Source organism: Chaetodon trifascialis, chromosome 14 (assembly GCF_039877785.1).
Source record: "Chaetodon trifascialis isolate fChaTrf1 chromosome 14, fChaTrf1.hap1, whole genome shotgun sequence".
Taxonomy (NCBI): Eukaryota; Metazoa; Chordata; class Actinopteri; order Chaetodontiformes; family Chaetodontidae; genus Chaetodon; species Chaetodon trifascialis.
In genome coordinates this window covers 6,290,780-6,311,185 of record NC_092069.1, presented here as the reverse complement: position 1 = coordinate 6,311,185, position 20,406 = coordinate 6,290,780, and the positions used below count along the sequence as shown (strand labels likewise).

Here is a 20,406-nt window from a genome sequence, read left to right as displayed (position 1 = left end):
TGAGAACCAGGCTACTTCCTGCAAACTCAGTTTGCCCACTTGAGGTTAAGCTGAAAATACAACATCGATATATTGCCAGCTTTTAAAGTAATGGTAAATGCATTGGCAAACAATTGCCTATTTACACATGTAGCATACATGAATGTAATTATGCATCTAAGTCCAATATTCACTCTTCTTTTAGCTCTGTTTGGGTCTCCAACGCCTGAGTAAAATATCTGGCTGTTTAACTGCTAAATTTTCTACTATGTTCACCCACTAGTGTCTAACTGTCTGTCCTGGTTTATCAGAGCTTTTTTACTAAAAGCAGCTGCCTGCTGCAGCTAGAGATGAGGTTGATGAGAGTGCCGAGACTGAACCAAAACAGGAAAGTTGTGGCCTGTGAAACAATGGCTTGGCTATAAAGCCCAGCGGAGGGAATCTCTGCAGCTTTCACCTTTCACATTACATTACAGAGTCATTTGATTTGATCCATTAGTAATTTGAAATTAATGATTAGTGCAGCTTTAAATGTTGATTATTTTCTTGTTTTGCCATATTGTTTTCTAATATTACCACAAATATAACATATGGAAGCCATAATTAGGAGGAAATGTCTTCTTTGTTTTTCTTTATTTTCAAATGCAGAGTGAATGGAATGTCTTTCCATAGATTTGTGAGCAACATTGATGAAACTGAAAGTATCCTGTTTGACTATAACTTGGTAAGGATGCCTGGCTTATCCCTGAAGTATAAGCTCTCAAGTTTTTTTCAACCCTGATATGATGTTTACATACATCATAACAAAACTGTATTCAGTAAGGAAAGAGAGAAGGGAGTTCCCCACCCATGTAAACAGCTTCTCAATGACAAAAAATACAAAAAAAAAAATTCAAAATGAATGAATGAATGAATGAATAAATGAAAATACCAACAGATGTAGAAGTCCTGAATGGGAATGGGACTCCTTGCAGTTCATTTGGCAGGATCCAGGTCTTTAATGACTGGTTCTCTGTTCAGGTAGGTGGCCCAATAGACCAGGTTAAAGCTTCCAAACAGCACAGGGAACATGATGCGGGAGATGCGGTCGATCTTACTGACGCTGTTGAAGGTTTTCTTGTTCTGCTCAGGCTTTGTCTCTGCTGTGCTCTTGTTGGGATCGCTCAGAGCACACTTGGAGATGGTGGGCAGTGTGGAGTCTTTTGTGATGTTGGGGGCGTAGTTAGCCACAGCTACAGCATAGGCATTGTTCTTCTTCATGATGGACGCTTCCTTTTTCTGCAGGGAATATAGCTCAGGGTTAGTGACCTTTTAACTAAATATTACTACATTGCCATACTCAGTTGGAATCCACAGCATTTGACTAAATGGCCTGGTTTGCTTGTTATGGTCACTCAGTGTACATTACCAATGGGCTACATTTGCAGTCCTGCTGAATTAAGTTTACCTATAGTACTATTTTGTACTGCTTGTACACCGACTTCTCTGATGAGGAAGGTTCTCTTGTTAGTTCACAGAACGACCCAACACACAGTCATCCCCTTTATTACTGACTGTTTAAAGGAATGGTCCCTGTAGGTATGTTACCTTGTCATTGACAACACTCTTTCCGTCCCAGGCCCAGCCTCGCTTGGTGAAGTAGTTGACAGTAGCAAATTCAATGAGTGCAGAGAAGACGAAGGCGTAGCAGACAGCGATGAACCAGTCCATAGCAGTAGCATAAGCGACCTTGGGCAGTGAATTACGGGCACTAATACTCAGGGTTGTCATTGTGAGGACTGTAGTTACACCTGGAAAAGGGGGGGGGGAGCAAAAGCAAGCATATATTAAAAAAACTTATTCAGGGTGTGAGTATATACTCAGTAAAAGGCAAACAGTCGAGAAAGGCCTTAAAGTATCAGTTACTTTTAATAAAAATTTCAAATACTGATACTAAATCTGTCATCATGACGTGACCCATATGCCAAGTGTTTTTTACAGCCTGACTCCAGAACAGCAGGCATACTGGAAGAGAAGATAAGGACACAGGGTGATCAATTCCAAGACGCAGATGTTTGGAAATACACATTGTTGTCCAACAACACATGTTCACTATGTTTTGCTTCAAGCATGGGATGGAAATTTCACATAAAAACAGAACAAAACTTAATCGAAACTGAGCATACAGTAAAAGTCTGTAGACCTGTCATAAGGAGTTTCACTCAGTCTGTGAAAACAGTTGTATAATGTCTTCTGTGGTACTGGAGGAGACTTGTTCAAATCCCAGTTTGATCTCAGAAAGTCTTTGTTACAAACATGGAGTGTGGGGGTTGAAAGATGCGGGAGCATACCAAGAGACAGGGTCTAATGACAGATTTGCTCCAGGTTTATCAAAACACATCTCCATCTCTGAACTGTGCAAGCTCACCAGAAAAGACACCCTGGGTATGAGGCCCAGAACAGCAAGCTACATTACAGACACTAAAAGGCCAGTGGCACTTCAGTGTCATACTTCTACCCAGGCAGAGAGGCAGAACTGTGACTCTAGTCACTGACAGAGCACTGGAAATCATGGGGAACAATCCCAGGTCAAAAACACCTGTCATGATCAGCTGGGCTATCAGATGCATCTTTTCAACATGCCAATCTGCAAATGCAAATGTGTGTGCATGTTCTGTTTGTACACTGCCTTTTTTACACACCTGCAGCAGTTGTAAAGACAATCATCCCAGGTCAGTGTGCCCCCCATGCATAACTCCATGCCATCCTTCTATGCCAAGACAACCGGAGTGGACCGAAGAAATATCTGTCCCCACCAAAAGATGGGTGTGCATCCAAACTTTGATGATTCAGTGTTTGTAGACCACCTTCTCACAGTTCTCTCAGGTCAAGGTTCTCACGTCTGACAATAAGTTCCTCAGCAAATAATGATAATAATAATGAAAAATAAACAATTTAGCAAAATAGACTTATATTAATTTCCTGGAAACTTACCCTAACCCTAACCCTATCCTTAACCATAACCACTATATGCCTATTCCTAACCCTAAACCTAACCCTATCCTAAAATGTAATGATTTAAATTGTGGGGACTTGTATTTTGTCCCCATATGTGACTGTGCAAACAGATTTTTGTCCCCACAACATAAGTAATACATGGGCACACACACACACACACACACACACACACACACACACACACACACACACACACACACAGGCATGTACATCCTATTTGTGCTGTAGGTCATATTTAGAAGCTCTCTATCACACGGTGAACACAGCACCACCCACTGTAAGTGGATGATGTGCCTTACCTTTGATGTTGGATTCCTCATATGTACATACACACAGAGGTGAAAACCATGCACACACACACCTCTTCGCATTTCACCTTTCATCCTGAAGAATCCTGCATTGTGTGTTTTCTGTAGTGTTTGTCTGCATTTGGAGCAAATCTAAATTGCTGTCATCCCCTTGGCTTTGATCTCACTATCATTAAGATATTTCACATGGAGTTAACTGAGGCCAGGCACCAGATGTGACTCCATCATGGAGGTTCTAGAAAAAAAAAATAAATAAATAAATAAAATAAAATAAAAAATCTAAAAACAGAGAAACAAAGGCATGGCCTACCTGACATTATGATGCCATCCAAAATTAGGAATGGAATTAGGAATGTGTATCAAACTACCAAACAACCAAATATATTGGTGAAAAAAAAGACTAAATATGATTAATTTAAATTCTAATTGAATTTATTTGATAAGGTTCTAAGGCAACTTCTACACTTGCTGAAAGCATCCCAACAGCTATGTACAAAAATATCACCCCTAATACAGCACTGGCTGTATTTTTCCAAATTGCACAACATTAGATTTTACTCAGTCAGCTGCTGGAAGAAACTCGTTCCAGCTGTTCATTGAAGCTACAGGTAGGCTACATAATCCTAACACTGAGGGATGTATTTAAACCAAAATAATTTATGGCTACACTATTCTATGAAATATAAATATTCTTGATGTCTTATGCATCATTTGACACATTTAGTCTGGTCTTTGGGTGCCCAGGGCAGGAACTCAGCAAAATTCAGCCCTTGTTTCAGAGTACTTTGTGCACTTAGTGTGGAAGTTCTCTCTCTCAATCAATTAACTGATTCCAATGAACTGGGTACCAGCTAAACACTGTCCACGTTTTCCCAATGATTGTTAGTGTTAATTGCAGATCCATGAAATAAAGTATTATTAAATAGGGTTGTTAAGACTCAAATATAGATGGAAAAGACTTGATTAGTTGGGGACTTTTGCAGTGTACCCAGAAGATGACTCCTACTATTGTAGTTGGACCTTGTGTCGAGCACCACCATCCATTCAAAATGTCCCTTTGCACAACAACCTCCATGTTTGCATGTCTTGCAAAGTTGAGTTCCATGCAATCTTGGATATTTATGGTCATGAGAGAGAGAATGCACATTATTTCTGTAGTTTCATCATCAGGCCAAAAAAAAAAAAAAAAAAAAATCAATTTATACAAAAGAAAAGTTAAAATCCCATTAGAATGATGCTGCATACTGCATGTCAAGCATATTAATACACCCTGCAGTGTGAAAAACTTTCTATCTTGCACACTAAATGAGCTTCGCTGTAGTCCCAAATTTGATACATAAGTCTGCACACAAAATATCCTCATCTCGTATTTAATAGACACAATGCCATAGTTCAAGCCTCATGATAAAACTATTCCTAAGTTTCTTGGTGCACTTAAAATAACAGCAAGTAGGAGGATTAGAAACAAGGCTATTATCTTGTCTAGAGCAGAGTCAGCACTGGGACTGCACTTTTGGGATGGGGAGAGTTTGTAAAGATCAGAGTAATGAAGCAGCGGGCCTCAGACTTCAAATGGACTTTTCTATTTAGTCTGCATGTCACCTGACAACACTCTTTAAAATCAACGTACAATGTCAACAGTGATAGAAAAGCATCAAAATGACCACAGAATGGAATCTAACTACCCCCCAGCCTCAACAAAAAACAAACATGAGCAGTTTAATTAGACCGCTATTTACTGCGGGAATGATGTAATGAATTGTGTTCTGTTGATGTTGGTGTTGCCGTGCTTCCTTTAACAAACAGCACTGAAAGCCCAGGCTGCCATGGCTCATACCCTGACCACTGGAATAAGCTGCAATACAAAATTTAAACTTGTTACAGTGAGATTGCTTCAGCCATGAATTTCTTTGATGTTGTAAGAAGCAGTTGCAGATTAATTTCCTTGCTGAGTGGCACTTCAGGAATCACACTGTGAGGTAGAGACATCTTTTTATTCCATTCCCAGGGCCAGGCGAGTAATTTTAGAAGTACCTTGGCGAGCATAGGACTATCTAGAAAACAACAGGCTGAAATGTATTTTAATCTTGCAATAATGCTTACATCATTGCACCGTTAAAACCCTGGACAGCAATGAATAAGTGTACAGCAGATGTCTCTGTGAACTCCTTTCAAAGTCAGAAAAGGACTTTCAATACAACCTTTCCTTTCTGTCCTGTTTGTCACAATAGCTAATGGCTGGGTATATTTATGCATAACACTTCAGTGGATAAATGGAAAGAGAACATTACGTTAGCCCCAGACAGGTCCCTGACATTTTACCAAATGGGAAATCAGAGTGTGGGTGTGGGTCCACTGTCCTTTGGTAGATAAGCAGGGCAAGGCCTCATTGCAGCATGACCCTCATCTGGTGGCCTGCCTGCAGTGGCCTGATAAAATGTTCACCCGTCAGCATGAACATTCAGTTTACAGGTAGGACTGCAAACCTGGGCAGAGTAAGCCCCGCAGGTTCACATGAGGATTCAAAGAATTACCGTTTGGGAATCGTGCCTGGGCTTCATGTGCATTTCTGTTTCATCACAATAATGGACATAAATAAAATCTAGATTTCTGTGCCTCTTCTTGGTTCTGTTTTCAGGCTTTAAAAAGACTTTGGTCAGTTACAGGTCATTTCAGCGAGAGAGGGCATTCCTTTCGTCAGCAGATGCACATGCACGCAACTGTATATGGATGGAGAAAGAAAATGTAGTGTCTAGGATAGATGTATTTTCTTTCTGTGAGCATACAGTATGTGACTAGAGTTTGAAATGTTAAAATAACAAACTCACCAAAGACAGTTCTGGCTGGCACTGACTCTCGGTTGAGCCAGAAGGAGACCTGGGAAAGGATGACTGTCATGATGCAGGGCAGATATGTCTGGATCACAAAGTAGCCGATCTTCCTCTTCAGATGGAAGTGAGCTGTCATGACTGTGTACTCACCTGAGGATACGAGGGAAAATGTAAACGTGCAAGCTGCGTGAGGCTGGTCACACAGAGTCCGCGATGTAGAGAGTATTAATAGATTGATTAAAAGGTGCAGACAGTGGCATGGAAACGTCTGGCGACACCCGGTCAGAATTTCTTTCACTGTGAATAACTAAGTGAGGAAACTGTGACCAGATTTCCAAATTTCCAATATTTCAAGCAAGATTACTTTATTTCCATCTTTTACAGTTTTAAAATAACACAAAAGCAAAGGGCCCAAAGCAAAAGTTTGGGCACACAGCATGGTCAGCACTTACTAAGACCCCCTTTGACAGGTATCACAGCTTGTAGAGGCTTTTTGTTGCCAGCTTGCAGTTCTTGTTTGAGGGATTTTTGCCCATTTTTCCTTTTAAAAGTCTTTTAGTTCTGTGAGTTCTGTGGGTGTCTTGCATGCGCTGCTCTTTTCAGGTCAATCCACAGATTTGTGATGATCTTTCGGTCTGGGGACTGTGAAGGTCACTGCAAAACCTTCAGCTTGTGCCTCTTGAGGTAGTCCATTGTGGATTTTGAGGTGTGTTTAGGATCATTATCCTCTTGTAGAAACTTCTTTTCTTTTCATCTTCAGCTTTTTTACAGACAGCGTGAAGGTTGATTACAGGATTTACTGGTATTTCATTGAATCCATTCTTCCTTCAACCAGTGAAATGTTCTCTGTGCCACAGGCAGCAACATCAGTCCAAAGTATGATTGATCCAGCGCCATGCTTGACAGTTGGAGAGGTGCTCTTTACATGAAATTCTGCACCCTTTTTTTCCAGACATACCATGACTCATTGTGGCTAAAAGTTCTATTTTAACTTCATCAGTCCAAAGGGCTTGTTTCAAAAATGCACCAGGCTTGTCCAGATGTTCCTTTGCAAACGTCTCACATTGAAATTTGTGGTGAGGATGCAGGAAAGTTTCTTCTGATGAAGGTCATATTAGTACAGGTGTCACTGCCCAGTAGAACACCGTGCCACCCCCTTCAGAATCTGCAAAATCTTCACGAAGGTGTTTTTCAGTCAAACAGGGTTTGTTTTGTCTTTCTAGTAATCCCATGAGCAGTTCTCTCTTAAAGTTTTCTTGGTCTTCCAGACCTCAGCTTGCTCTCCACTGTCCCTGTTAACTACCCTTTCTTAATTACATTACAAACTGACCAAACAACTACCTGAGAACATTTTGCAAGCTTTTTTCAGCCTTCTGATTTGTGGCCATCAATTATTTCAATTTTCAGAGTGTGAGGCAGCTGCTCAGAGGAGCCCATGGCTGCTGATTGTTGGGACAAGATTTGAGGAGTCAGAGTATTTATAAAGCTCCTAAATTTGCATCACTTGGCCTTTCCTAATGATGATTTTCATCAAGTCATAGCACTATCGAGCTAATTAAGGTCAGAGATCTTCATAAAAGTTATCTGAGAGCTCAATCCTCTTGGTGTGCCCAAACCTTTGCATGGTGCTCCTCTCTTTTGTCATGTCTAAAATTGTACAGAGCTAAAACACTAATATTCCTTAAAATGTTGAAGACAATAGTTTCTTTAACTTAATGCCTTTTGGAGATCAGTCCAGTTTCTACTCACTTAAATATTCACAGAGGCAGACATTTTTCCCTGGGGTGCCCAAACTTTTTTCATGCAACTCTAAATGCCAGGTATGCACAGTGTTACATTCATGTATAATGCATTCATCATGAAATAAGCTAATTAAAGAAGTGCTATTTATAGTTCAGTGTGGAGAACACTCAATCCCGTTTTATTGGCCATTCTAACTGTTCCTGAGAGAACAATCTAAACATACAGCAGGCACAAAGGGTTTCATTATGCAGATGTTATGTGCATTGATTGCTCAGTGTCTTACTTTAGGCTCAGCTGTCTTTGTGAGAACTCTGATGCAGCTTGGTTTGTGCTATACAACAGCTGTACATGTTGTGTGGAAATATAATTTTACACTGTCGTAACTGATTAGCGATTGATGAGCAGTAAAAAACCATTATACCTGCTAGAAATACAGAAGTGAGTGGGTGTGCAGTCTTTGCAGTTGTTGGAAGGCAACTGTGATGGAGCTAGGCTGAGTAACACAAAAAGAATGTAACACTTTACATTGTGTAAGTATTTACTTCTGTTGTTGAGTAATTAGCAAAGAAGTGTTGATAAGTGATTTTATTTTTGAAGTAACTTCCCCATCACTGGTTATTACAAATCAATTTGCATGTAACTGTGAATCAGGTGTTCTTGCTTTCAATCTCAGAACGTATTGGCTCATTTGATGATGGTTTAGCCTCTGGGGGCAAGGCCAATGTTTTGGAGCTCCCAGTGTAGCCAAAGATACCCACATAAGACTTCCTCCTCCGCATGCTAGTCATTGTTTACAACAAATGCAGTGATAGCGTAATGGTCAAATAGATTTTCAAATCACTGCATTCTGTTTTTATTTATATATTTTTTTAACCATTGACTTTTTATATATTGTTAGCAAATGGCATGATTTCTTTCCAACAACTTCAGTTCAGCAAACATGCTAACATGGAAGCCAGCTGATGTTTATTTAGTCTTTTATAATAATAACCCAGTAAAAAAATATATATTTGTCTTTTTTGCCTCCCTTTTGTTCGTCACATTTGAAATGGGTGCATGATGCTCACCAGTGCTGGATTTAATGGTCTCCTTCCCAACAGTCTGGCCCACCAGGTCGTACTGGTTAAGTCTGGACCCATCAGCTGCCACATCCACTGACTGGGAGGCATTACGAGTCCAGATGTAAGTAACTTCTGTCTTCGTGTAGGCATCTGATGCAGGGAGAGCAAGGAGACACTGATCCTGACAAATCCTTCCTTCAAACTCAACACAATCTCACATCAAGGCACCTTATTAAAGCTCTTGGCTCAAATTACAGATTGCATGTACACCTCGCCTGCATACCCTGACATCAATAGAGGTATAATTAGTCCGACACAGACAGAGTCTTATCACTTCATGAAGACTATACTGTGGTGTTTTGGTTCAGACAGAAAGAGCTTTTAATATTAAATAATACGTTCACTCTTTTTCAACACAGACCATAAAATGTTGCTTCCTTTATTTATTTTCAGGCACAACACAACTTCACCGATGCACTGACAACATTCACTTTGGACAAATGTTATTGCTCTTTGTTAATTTATGAATTATTCTTTTAAAATGTATTCCTCTTAGCTGCATCTGTCACAGAAGCAGAAAGTTGTGCAATATAAGGTCAACCCAATACGACAGAAAGCATTTTGGCTGTTTAAAGACATGCCTGTCTACAGTGTTGACCCTCTGTTTTTGAAGATGATATTTTTTACCTTTTTTTATTCCTCCACTTTACTAATTCCAATGACTCCTGCAGTAGTGTTTTTAGTTTTACAAAACTGAGGAACTCTATGAGGTTGTGGTTTGTACAATTGTAGAATTAGGAAATTCACCTTGAAACCAAGCAGAGATCCAGGCCTATTCATTCATATATTAAATTTTAAAATAATTTAATTGAATTAAATTCTCCCAATTTGAGTCACATTCCACATACTGGTAGTGTCCTCCCCCAGTAAGCAGCATGAGAGTCAGGATGTAGCTTTCTAGCTCCATGTTTGATGCAGTCTCTTGTCTAAAATCTAAAGATGCAATATGATGACCACTCTCACACTCACTGCATTCCACACCAACTTTACTGTCCTCGGCTAAATGGAAGATTGATGCGCAACATCTGTAGCACATCCCATTTTTACAGAGGAAGGCCAGGCTCTCATCAAGTGGAATCACTCTGAATCCACAGCATGTCCTTAATGGGTGTGGTTTATGATGGATAAGACATTTCTTTCCTGGATTTTCAACTTGGAGAGATGTTTGTGTCTTGTTCAATGTCTTTCTTGTGGAGTGATACTGTGATTCTCTTTGTCCAATAGACTAGTTTATCTCCCACAGGAGCACTGCTACTGTTGGGCAGAACAAAGCTTGATTGAACCACCGACATTCTCATTGGTGGATGACTTGCTCTTCCTCCTGAGCCAAAGCTGTCTGAACTGTAAAATATATTGTTCAGCCTATGAAAACAGCTCACTCTGTAAATTAACAAGTAGTGAAATGCTCTACATATTAGCAATACTCTCTATGAAAGGATGCTTCAGTGGATTGTTCATCCATGCGTTTACGTTTGGGTAACTACAAATTTGTGTTATCTGCACTATAAGCTTCTGGTGGTGCTAAGGCAACCAAAGCAACTGCCTGCCTGGAGGACAGGATAAAATGTTTGTGACAAATGTAGTTATGTATACCACATTTGGAGTCATTTTAACATTACAATAAGATTTCTTGGTTGTTTTTTCAAAAATGTATAATTAAACGTGAATATCATTTAGCTAGCAGGCCAAGTGTGCAGTGGGTGGTTGCAAAGCAAGAGTTTAGTGTATTTTGCCAAACATTTTGGCAGGCAGATGACATTTTTATATATTCCCTCCTCTAGAGCCTACCTTGCAAATTTTAGATTTTTGTACTACTGACCATTTGGGAGGTGACAAAAAAACACCAACAAGCAACATTTTACTGCAGTTTGTGTTGAAAATAGTAAACACATCCTTTAAGGTTGAAATTAGGAAAAGGTTTATGTTGGGGATGAAAATAGAGTGCAGGCATGTGCAGTGTGGATGATGTAAATGTGTTCACACTTACAGCTGCCAAACTTGAGAGGACATGAGTGAGAGTCCATGGGGAAGTCTTCCAGGTGCATGGGGCACTCAGCTTGAACTGTTAGCCTAGCAATAAAGATACATACAGGTGCGCACACGCACACACACAATTAAATTTAAACAAATCTTTAAAGAGAGCAAAATAAATGAATCTACGATATCAAACATTGTTTGGAGGAATACAATGTGTTTCTTGAGAGCACAAGGTTTTCAAGCAGGGAACAGAGCACGAATGACAGAGTATACACATCATGTTATTGTTTTGAAAACCAACTGTCCAATACTCGCCACTTTGCATTGGCTCCCTGTAAAGTTTAGAATAGAGTTTAAAATTCTCTTCCTTACTTACAAAGCCATAAATGGCCAGGCACCTTCTTATCTTAAAGAGCTCATAGTACCTTATTGCCCTACTCGAACACTGCGTTCCCAGAATGCAGGTCTACTTATGGTTCCTAAAGTCTCAAAAAGCAGAACAGGAGTCAGAGCATTTAGCTATCAAGCTCCTCTCCTGTGGAACCATCTTCCAGTCTTTGTCCGGGAGGCAGACACTGTCTCTACATTTAAGAGTAGGCTTAAAACTTTCCTTTCTCACTCTCCCTCTCTTGCTCTTCCTCTCTCATCCAACCGGTCGAGGCAGATGGCCGCCCACCCAGAGTCTGATTCTGCTCGAGGTTTCTGCCTGTTAAAAGGAAGTTTTTCCTCGCCACTGTCGCCAAGTGCTTGCTCATGGGGGAATTGTTGGTTTCTTTGTAGATAAAAGAGCTTGGTCTGTACCAGCTCTATATGGAAAGTGTCCTGAGACAACTTCTGTTGTGATTTGGCGCTATACAAATAAAACTGAAATTGAATTGAACTGTCTGCAAATAATGAGATTATTAAGTCATGATCACAAAATGAGAGATTGACAACGGTCTCCATAAATTGTTGTTATGAAGTGAGATGTTAGAAGTTTGCTGTACATGATTGATTTTGGGTATAAAGGAGGATTCTATTTGAAGGCCGTGGGGCCTCTTATATGAAGCTACTGTAGTTCAATATAACCAGGATACTTACCTGGCTTCACGAAACCTAACAACCATGATCTAAGTGGTCACATTGCAGAAGTTAATACTGGCCTATAATATCTTTGGTCCTTAATTATGGCAATATGCACAATTACATTTGTGTGTTCCATTAAATAAATATGTTTCTTAGGTATATTCTTATCGTGTGTGTGACACCAGGTTAGGTGTGCAACATAAGTTACCCTGGCGATGTACCTTGGTAAGTGAGCCACCATCATAACCCTGAAAACCCAGGATTAAATATTACCTCACTCACACCAACTCCTACTTCATAGTTCAGGGCTCTGGAACGGGCTCTTCTTCTTTATTTTTAAGTCTACTTTATCATCCAAGCCTCTTTGTCAACTGTAAATTTTAGTTATTGTGTTGTTATTGTGGCCTCCCCGCTATTAGGTAGGTGACTGTCCACAACAGTAAATAAACCAGAACAGAATTCTAGTTCCTCAACAATTTATTGGTTATATCATGATAATTCATTAACTGGATGTAAGATTATGGGCTTTGTTTGTGACTGTGACTGTGTCTTTTAGACCTGACCTTGCTGCTGTCCGTAGAGCCACACTGGCACAGGTCCAGACTGAGATATCTCAACAACTATTGGATGGATTGCCATGATATTTGGTACAACTATTTAAGATAATGACTCTGATGGTCCTCTGATTTTTCGTCTAGCATAACATTACTATGTCCAATACTTTGGGTTATAACCAAATACCTGCAAAACTAATGGCATGTGAGCATTGTCATTGTGAACGTGATCGCATGCTGACGTTAGCATTGAACTCAAAGCATCCCTAAATAACTATTGTTTATCTTAAATATTGTAGCATTGCAGCAGAGAAGAAGGTGGTGCTGTGTGCTGCTGCTGTGTGAGACCTTTCTGCTGTTTTTGATAATCCCTGATGACTGTCAAAGCTCATTCAGCTAAAAACTTTTTGAAAACATTGAGAAGCGCAGTGGGACAGAGAGGTTTAGTGGACTGGTTATGTTATGCATTGACAATGAACAAGAATAGATTGAGAACGACTTTGCAGTGCACAGAGCTCATACAAAACCCTTCAGACAGGCGAGCACAACAACAAAGTGACTGGTTGTGCTACCTCACCGTATAGATGAGAACGTCAACAACCACTGCATAACCATGTAATGTAGCGTTCTGTGTGTTGTACTACACAGAGTGTAAAAACTGTGCAGTAGCTGCTGTCACTTTATATTTTCTGCACATCTCTGTGTTGACTGCTTTGGTTATGGTTTCTTCTGCTCTTTGAAATAGCAGGTTATTCAATGTATGTATCCTAACTATAAAAGCTCAGGAGATAACCAGGTTTAAACCCAGATACACCACTCAGAGGTAAGCAAGTAAGGTTAAAGTTCATGTTTACTCGTGGCCAAAAACAGCAAGAATTAACTCGGCAGGCACAGCAAAACTCCGGTCCGGTAGGGGGCTATACAGGCAGAACAATCACTAGAATGCTCAAGTATAAGCACAAGAGACAATCTGGCAGAGAATGCGAGGAAATGGGCTGCTACTGAATAAACTACAGGGCTGATGATGGAGAGTGGGAGCAGGTAACAGATGGATGGGGAGGGTAGATTGAGGGGCAAGGTGGGAAAGGAGTTACTGCAGGGCAGGAGGGAGTGACGGGATCTGAAATGACAAGAGAGATAGTATGTGGCATTAAAAAACAGAGCTGAAACGAGAATGAATGACTCGCAGGTGGCTGGAATTGTGGCACGGTGTGTTGCATCCACTGCAGAGTCTGTAGCTCTGACTGTCATCACACTGTCCTCATACAGCCACGTTCTATTGTTATTTTACACACACAGATTCGTTGGTAATGGGTGATAAGTATTATGACTTGGTATGAAAGGGGCTTGTCAGGCTCAGCTGTTCATAAGCAAGGCTGTGGCAAAGCTCAACACGTGAGATGGTTCCAGTTTGCTATGGTTTAGGCACCAAAACTACTTGGTTGGGTTTAGGAAAAGATCATTGTCTGTATTTTCTGACCCATTCATCCACCCCATGTGGGAGGTTCTTGTTTTTTATTCTACGTTACCTGACTTCTTCATTTACTCCTGTCATAATTACTATGGCCACTAGGGTTGCAGCATAACAAACGAAAAATATGAGTCGTAATAACCTATGCGCACAGATGACCTATACAGGCATTTTTCTGGTTAGGACAAGCTGATCAAAGGAGAAGTAAAACTTTGGGTCATCTGCATAAAAATGATAGTCAGTGTCTTGCCTGTGATGATGTGAATATGGGGTAATAATGTCCAAAGTATGGAACCACCACACTTCAGAAGCGACACTGGCACTGGCACATTGACTATCCAGCTGTAAAAACTGGATGATAGAACAGATGTCATAACTTGAAAAAAATTGAAAACTAGCTACCTCATAGTGTAGAGCAAGGTTCCATCCTCCATGATCCTGAGCAGCTTATTGGGCATTGTCATGTTATGGGCCACAGATTTCTTGCCATTATGGAAGAAGGTGTCAGGGGTCCAGATCTTACTGGCCATCAGATTGTTAAGAGGCAGAATGTTCATTGGTCCGTGGAACTTCAATCGCTCATCCTTCCAACTCTGACGGAAGAAAACGTCTACAGTGTACTCCTGAGAGAGAGAGACAAAGCAGGGAGAGCAATGTTAAAAAGAGGTGTGCCCCTCTAAGACCCATGTGTGGATATGTTGACCTGTCAGCAGGTGAAGCAGAGGTGTAACTGATGAATTCATGTTCATGATCAAAGATTATGTTTTCTTCACTGTCAGGGCATCAGTAAGCCATTTACCAGCCAGTTTACCATCATGTGAGGTGTCATGACTCTGGCCCCGGTACATCTAAATGCAAGACACTAACCCCTATGCTTCAAACTAAGTACCTGTCCTCACATCAAACAGTATCTGAACACCTAATCATCTACACCTTTCTGGCCCAAGAATTGGAGGCTTGAAGGGTAACTTTGCGAAACTGAAAATCCAACAAGCATATTCACTTTATGCAGTGACCGCATAAAAGGAGTCCCTCTTGGTGCTGTTTCCAAACCATGTGGCAATGCTTCCTTTCTATTTTGCAGGTGTATAAAGTCTTTAGCACCCTGAGAGGCAGCTTGAAGTCCCACTGTTATCTGATAAGTCCTTTGTGATTCAGACACCAAAGTACCTGAAGTTGTCCACCTTCTCCACTGGGGCCATGTTGATCCAGATGGGACAGTAGTTCTCCTGCTTCTTCCTGAAGTCCACTGTCAGCTCCTTACTTTTGCTGACATTCACAGAGCTTATAATTGGGTGTAATAAACATTGTGACTGCAGTGACTTTTGAGATTGAAGTGTTATATATAACTTGAATTTGAGCAGGATCATCTCACTCAACTTTGAGTAACACCTTGACTATGACTTGACTATGTGGTACATTGTGTTTCCAAATTAGGCACATCCTGTTGTCCTACTGTCCTATTGTGTCCTGCAGATTCAGTTTGTTGCGTGATTGTGGCCTGGCTAAGTGGCACCTGGCCAAGTTCAGACCTGTCTGTCAGTCTCAGATCCAGCTGTTCCCTGAGGCAAAGTGGTTTACATCAACATCACTGAGGCCTTCGGTCCCTGCAGCCGAGTGGAAACATCTCACCCTCGTTCTGGCTCTCTGATTACTCCACAGTATATGTCGAAACCAAATTTCCATGTGGACTACATAGAGTTTTACAGAAGATTCCAGCAGTCAGGAAATCTGTGCCTCTGAGAGCAAACTTCTCTGAGCTTAAATGTTCAAATAATAACTTCAGAGGGAAAAAGATGACATCCTTTAGTATAATAATTAGAAAACACAATTATATTGTAAGCTCAAATAAATGCTAATCATATTCTAAAATCTGATAAGATCCAATATTGACTGGAGCTGGATCAGTAAAGCTGACAAAGGTTCAATGAAAGAGCCTTACAAAACCACTTTAACAACACAATGCCTACTGAGCTTAAATCTTATATATTGGTAGGAGCTCTGTTATACATACATCATGGGAAACCATTTCTCAGGATTCAAATGGGAACAGGACTTAAAAGAATGGGACTTGATGGAATTTCTACACACAAACGTAAACAGATCAGGAAAAAAAATGAATCAGGACTGAGCATAACAAGAACAAAATGTGACTCCACTGTGTAGCTGGATAGGCTGTCGGGCAAAGACTGAAAGACTAAATTATTTAACATTCTATAACATCCCTATAGGTCAAATCTCCTTCTGTCCTATATCAGTGCGTTGTACTGCTCTGACTTTTAAACTGTAATGAAGGCCACACTTTGCACACTTTGCACAGTGTAAATTTCATTTGAAATAAAATCCCATTAATTTTTAACACACACACCTGCTCTGGTGAGGAGCTGGATTGCAAGTAAACATTAAAGAAAGGAGAGGAAAACTGCGCTTTCATGATCAGTGTTGGGGGAAGCGTGCTACAAAGTAACATGTTATATTACTCAGACTACTTTTTTGTTGATGAGTAACATAATGTAATAAGCATTCCATCACTGTCAAAATTTTACCATATTTCTGTGTTTATTTTGTTGCCACAAAAACATATTTGTTGCCACAAAAACATATTTGCACTGTTTCTGTGTCTTAGGGGGGAAGGTATCCATCCATCCTTTTTTCAGTGAATGAGAGAAACTTGGACTAAGGGGGCATATGGTTGTATTTTTCTGCAGTTTGAGCAAGGAGGGCACAACTCACAACACACAACTGTTTCTAACATTGCCAGATGCATTACAGATTCACTCAATACATTTTTCTGCCCTTCACAATAAAAGCCAGTTTACATGCTACTAGTGGGAGGTTAAAAGGCAACTCAATAAACTAGCTTACAATAGGTATACGAATATTTAATCTCTTCACATTTTGTGACTTTATTCTGTTTGGAATAAATACATTTATGTTGTTTCTAAACTCACCACCTGCACACATCACTGAGCTGAAATTACTGAAATCAGTGAGTTACCTGTCAGTCTAAAAACTGCATATTTACTCCACATTAAATGTTTGCCTCATTTGCAAAGAGCCAGTGTGAACAGGAACCAGACCAGAACTTAAATGCAGCAATGTATGGCTTGAAAGTGCTTTTAGTTTTCGAAACTTGTACATTTAAATTTGTACCTGTAATCTCTGATTGGGATCAGACAAACCTGTATTTCGTAGTGCTTCATATTTCAGCTCTGTCATAAAAAGGAAATTGGGCAGCAACAGAGACAACAAGGTAATTCTGTGGTAATAGCATGGAACCTGGCAATATCTTGGTAATAACAAGTTTCAAACATACTGTAATATTGGGTGAATAGCTTAATTTAGTCTTCCCTTTTTGTTGTCAAAAGTAATGTCAAAGCTTCTTCCAAATGTTCTGTTTTATGGTACGAACACAGTACATGGAGTGCATGCTCCACCAGCTGAGCTATCTCAGCACTCCACATTTTTCAAATTTATTGTTAGTGGTTTTTTATAATTGAAAGGAAGAAGGACAGTCTTCAGGGAAATATCAGAAACGCTCCCGTATGTCTCAGCCTAGTGTAAGGCGTGTTGATGTCTGAGTTTGATTGACAGCAGCTGGCAGGCTGCCAGAGTGCCAGTGTTGCACCGTAGGGAAGCAGAGACAAAGCAGACAAAACTGCTCTGTAGCCTGCACGTCATGGCCAGTCAGCGTGGTGTAAGTCCTATTGAAGAGTAAGGAGCAGATCCAGGAGGCACTCACAGGTATGTTTACATCCTGTCTAATGTCTCAGTAGCTATCTAACCTGCAGACTATGCTCAGATATTAGCAGTGCACTTTTCTCACCTCTACGGCATGGACTGTATCGCCCACCCCTACAGCCTGTCAGCGCTGCTGCTGTTTCAGGCGCATGCTCATTTCACAAAGCAACAATGGGCATATGCATAAACAGTATGCATGTGAACGAGAGACCCAAACACAGATGAAAATATCTATGTACGTGTGGTCCAGGCTTCAATGTGACCATATGCTCTGCCTGTGACAGAAGGCTATGTCACTGCCTGATGCAAAATTTGATTGGATGCACCTAATGGTCATCCATCAAAGACCATAATGACTGCAATCGTGACATCAAAAAATAAGAAATATAATTTTCACTGTTTTGTTTTCTGATTTTTTTTTCTCAAAGGGCAACACAAGTCATTTCCACATCCGATATGTAGACTGTAGCAGATAGATCGAATTTCTTGTAGTTCTTTCTTTCAGTCTGACTTAAATAAATGTCAAGATCTTGTATAAAACACTAGCATTATTTTAAAAAAGATGGTTTTTACAGTGCCGTGACAATTCATACAAATAAGCAGGGGTGTTATGCTTCTGAAGCGTCTCACCGTCTGCTTTCGCAGTATTCGCGTGAGAAGCACAGACAGGACATTATAATCCAGCAATGAGAAACCTTCGCAAACAACGAGGCAGAGGGAGCAGCAGGGGGGTCTTCAGGAAATAGGTGTGCATGTGTGTGTGTGTGATGTTGCGTGGGAGATGTGTGTAAGTGTGTGTGTGTGTGTGTGTGTGTGTGTGTGTGTGTGTGTGTGTGTGTGTGTGTGTGTGTGTGTGTGTGTGTGTGTGTGTGTGTGTATATCGGAGCTATCAAAGGCAGAGAAAAGATAGACACTGTGGTGGAGTGAAATTATCTGCTGCAAGTTTGATGGAGACATGGCATGAATTAAACATGAGACCATCTCTCATTTTTCTTTCTTTTGAAGGCGCTGTCTCGATCATGACCACTTCCATCCCTCTGCCCCTCGCTTCTGTGCCACTTTAATATTTGAGAACAACCAGGTAGGCTGGGGAGGGGGTTGGGTGGCTGAAAACTGAGGAAAGCTTTTAAGGAAGGAAGCACTGAGTTTGTGTGTGTGTGTGTGTGTGTGTGTGTGTGTGTGTGTGTGTGTGTGTGTGTGTGTGTGTATGTGTGTGTGTGTGTGTGTGTGTGTGTGTGTGTGTGTGTGTGTGTGTGTGTGTGTGTGTGTGTGACATATACATGCCAGCTGATGCAAGTGAGGGTTCTCCCTGTGAGCAAACTGGATGTTGATATTTAATTTACGATTTTAACATGGTCAAAAAAAACAAATCTGTTAACCCAAGACTTAAAGTCATACGTTTGTGTTTTATCTTTATTGAAGGTTTTTTTTTTTTTAAATCCCCCCTATTTTAAAACAATGCAAAATACTATATTTCTGCACAGGACAAGGGCAGAAAGCAGATTAAACCTCAATAGATGCAGGTTGAATCTGCAGCTGTTTGCAGTAAAGTGACAGCAACTCTAAACACCTGTGGTGAGTCAAATGGGTCACATGCTTAATGATCGATTGCATTACTGTCTCCTGTTTGAACATCTTACATACAGTAATTCAACAATGTGTGTATGTGGAGGGTAAGCTCATGTGATCCTCACTGTGCTCATGTTTGATGAAACCCACATTCATTAAATTCTGTGGTGATGAGGTGCGTGTTTAGAATGATCAACTGATTGACCCACAGACTGTATAAAACTATCTGTGACGCCCATTTGTTTCTGAAGAGTCATTGTGAAGCTCAGTAACATGGCAGCACCTGACTCCACCAAACTTTCAGCTAATTAAAAAATGGGTGCGTGGAGTGTGGGTGGAGCTGAGACGGGCTGATTATGCTATGCTAATGCTAATTATGCATAACTTTAAGCCTTAATACAATTTTATCGAGTGAGTTTCTATAAAAATTCACCCTGTACAGTTATTATGAACAAACCTGTTTTTTGAACCAGGTTAAGTTGGGCATTTTAATATCAGGGTCTATGGGGGTTGACTTGCTTTTGACCTTTAACCATTACATGCATACCACAGGCTTACACCATTCTAACTCATTTGATTCAATTCAGATCTCAACTCCCTGGCATTCGTTAAACTATTTGTCTTTATCAATATTTTTTTTGTCAGAATGTTTTAGTTTCTAGGGTCACAAGAGCCCCTCGTATGTAACAGGGTTATATTTCTTTATTCACCGTATGCTGGGTGGAAGTGATAGCAGGTAATGATCTGAGGTATGAAGGAATGTTTGAAAAAACCACTAATGTAGGATTAATGTCCTCTTCATCTTGTTGTGTTGCCATGTTTGACCTCTGCCCCAGCTGAATGTGTGTTGGTGTCAGGTCAGCTATGATTCAATCATCATTACAATCATAATACATCGTGCAGGACTGCAATATGTGCCATCCCATCAAAATGCTACATTTGAATCATTTCAGAATGGGGTTTACAAAGGGCAGCCAATATATGATAATGATCATTAATATGTTTAATAGTAATATATTAAACATCTCTATATCAGAGATGCATGGCAGT

The 20,406-nt window shown here is 40.4% G+C and overlaps 2 protein-coding genes across 2 annotated transcripts in view; one reads left to right on the top strand and one right to left on the bottom strand.

Annotated features, from left to right (window-relative positions):
• daam1a (dishevelled associated activator of morphogenesis 1a) overlaps positions 1 to 20,406 on the top strand; it is a 157,558-nt gene that overhangs the window by 14,282 nt on the left and 122,870 nt on the right. The gene's annotated exons all lie outside the window — the stretch shown is intronic.
• gabra2a (gamma-aminobutyric acid type A receptor subunit alpha2a) overlaps positions 619 to 20,406 on the bottom strand; it is a 36,345-nt gene continuing 16,557 nt past the window's right edge. The window contains exons 5-10 of the mRNA XM_070979732.1: positions 14,449 to 14,669; positions 10,967 to 11,049; positions 8,926 to 9,069; positions 6,113 to 6,265; positions 1,567 to 1,769; positions 619 to 1,257 (exon numbers count right to left, since the gene is read on the bottom strand). Coding sequence (XP_070835833.1) covers positions 955 to 1,257; positions 1,567 to 1,769; positions 6,113 to 6,265; positions 8,926 to 9,069; positions 10,967 to 11,049; positions 14,449 to 14,669 — 1,107 coding nt within the window. The 3' untranslated portion in view covers positions 619 to 954. The remainder of the gene's footprint in view (positions 1,258 to 1,566; positions 1,770 to 6,112; positions 6,266 to 8,925; positions 9,070 to 10,966; positions 11,050 to 14,448; positions 14,670 to 20,406) is intronic.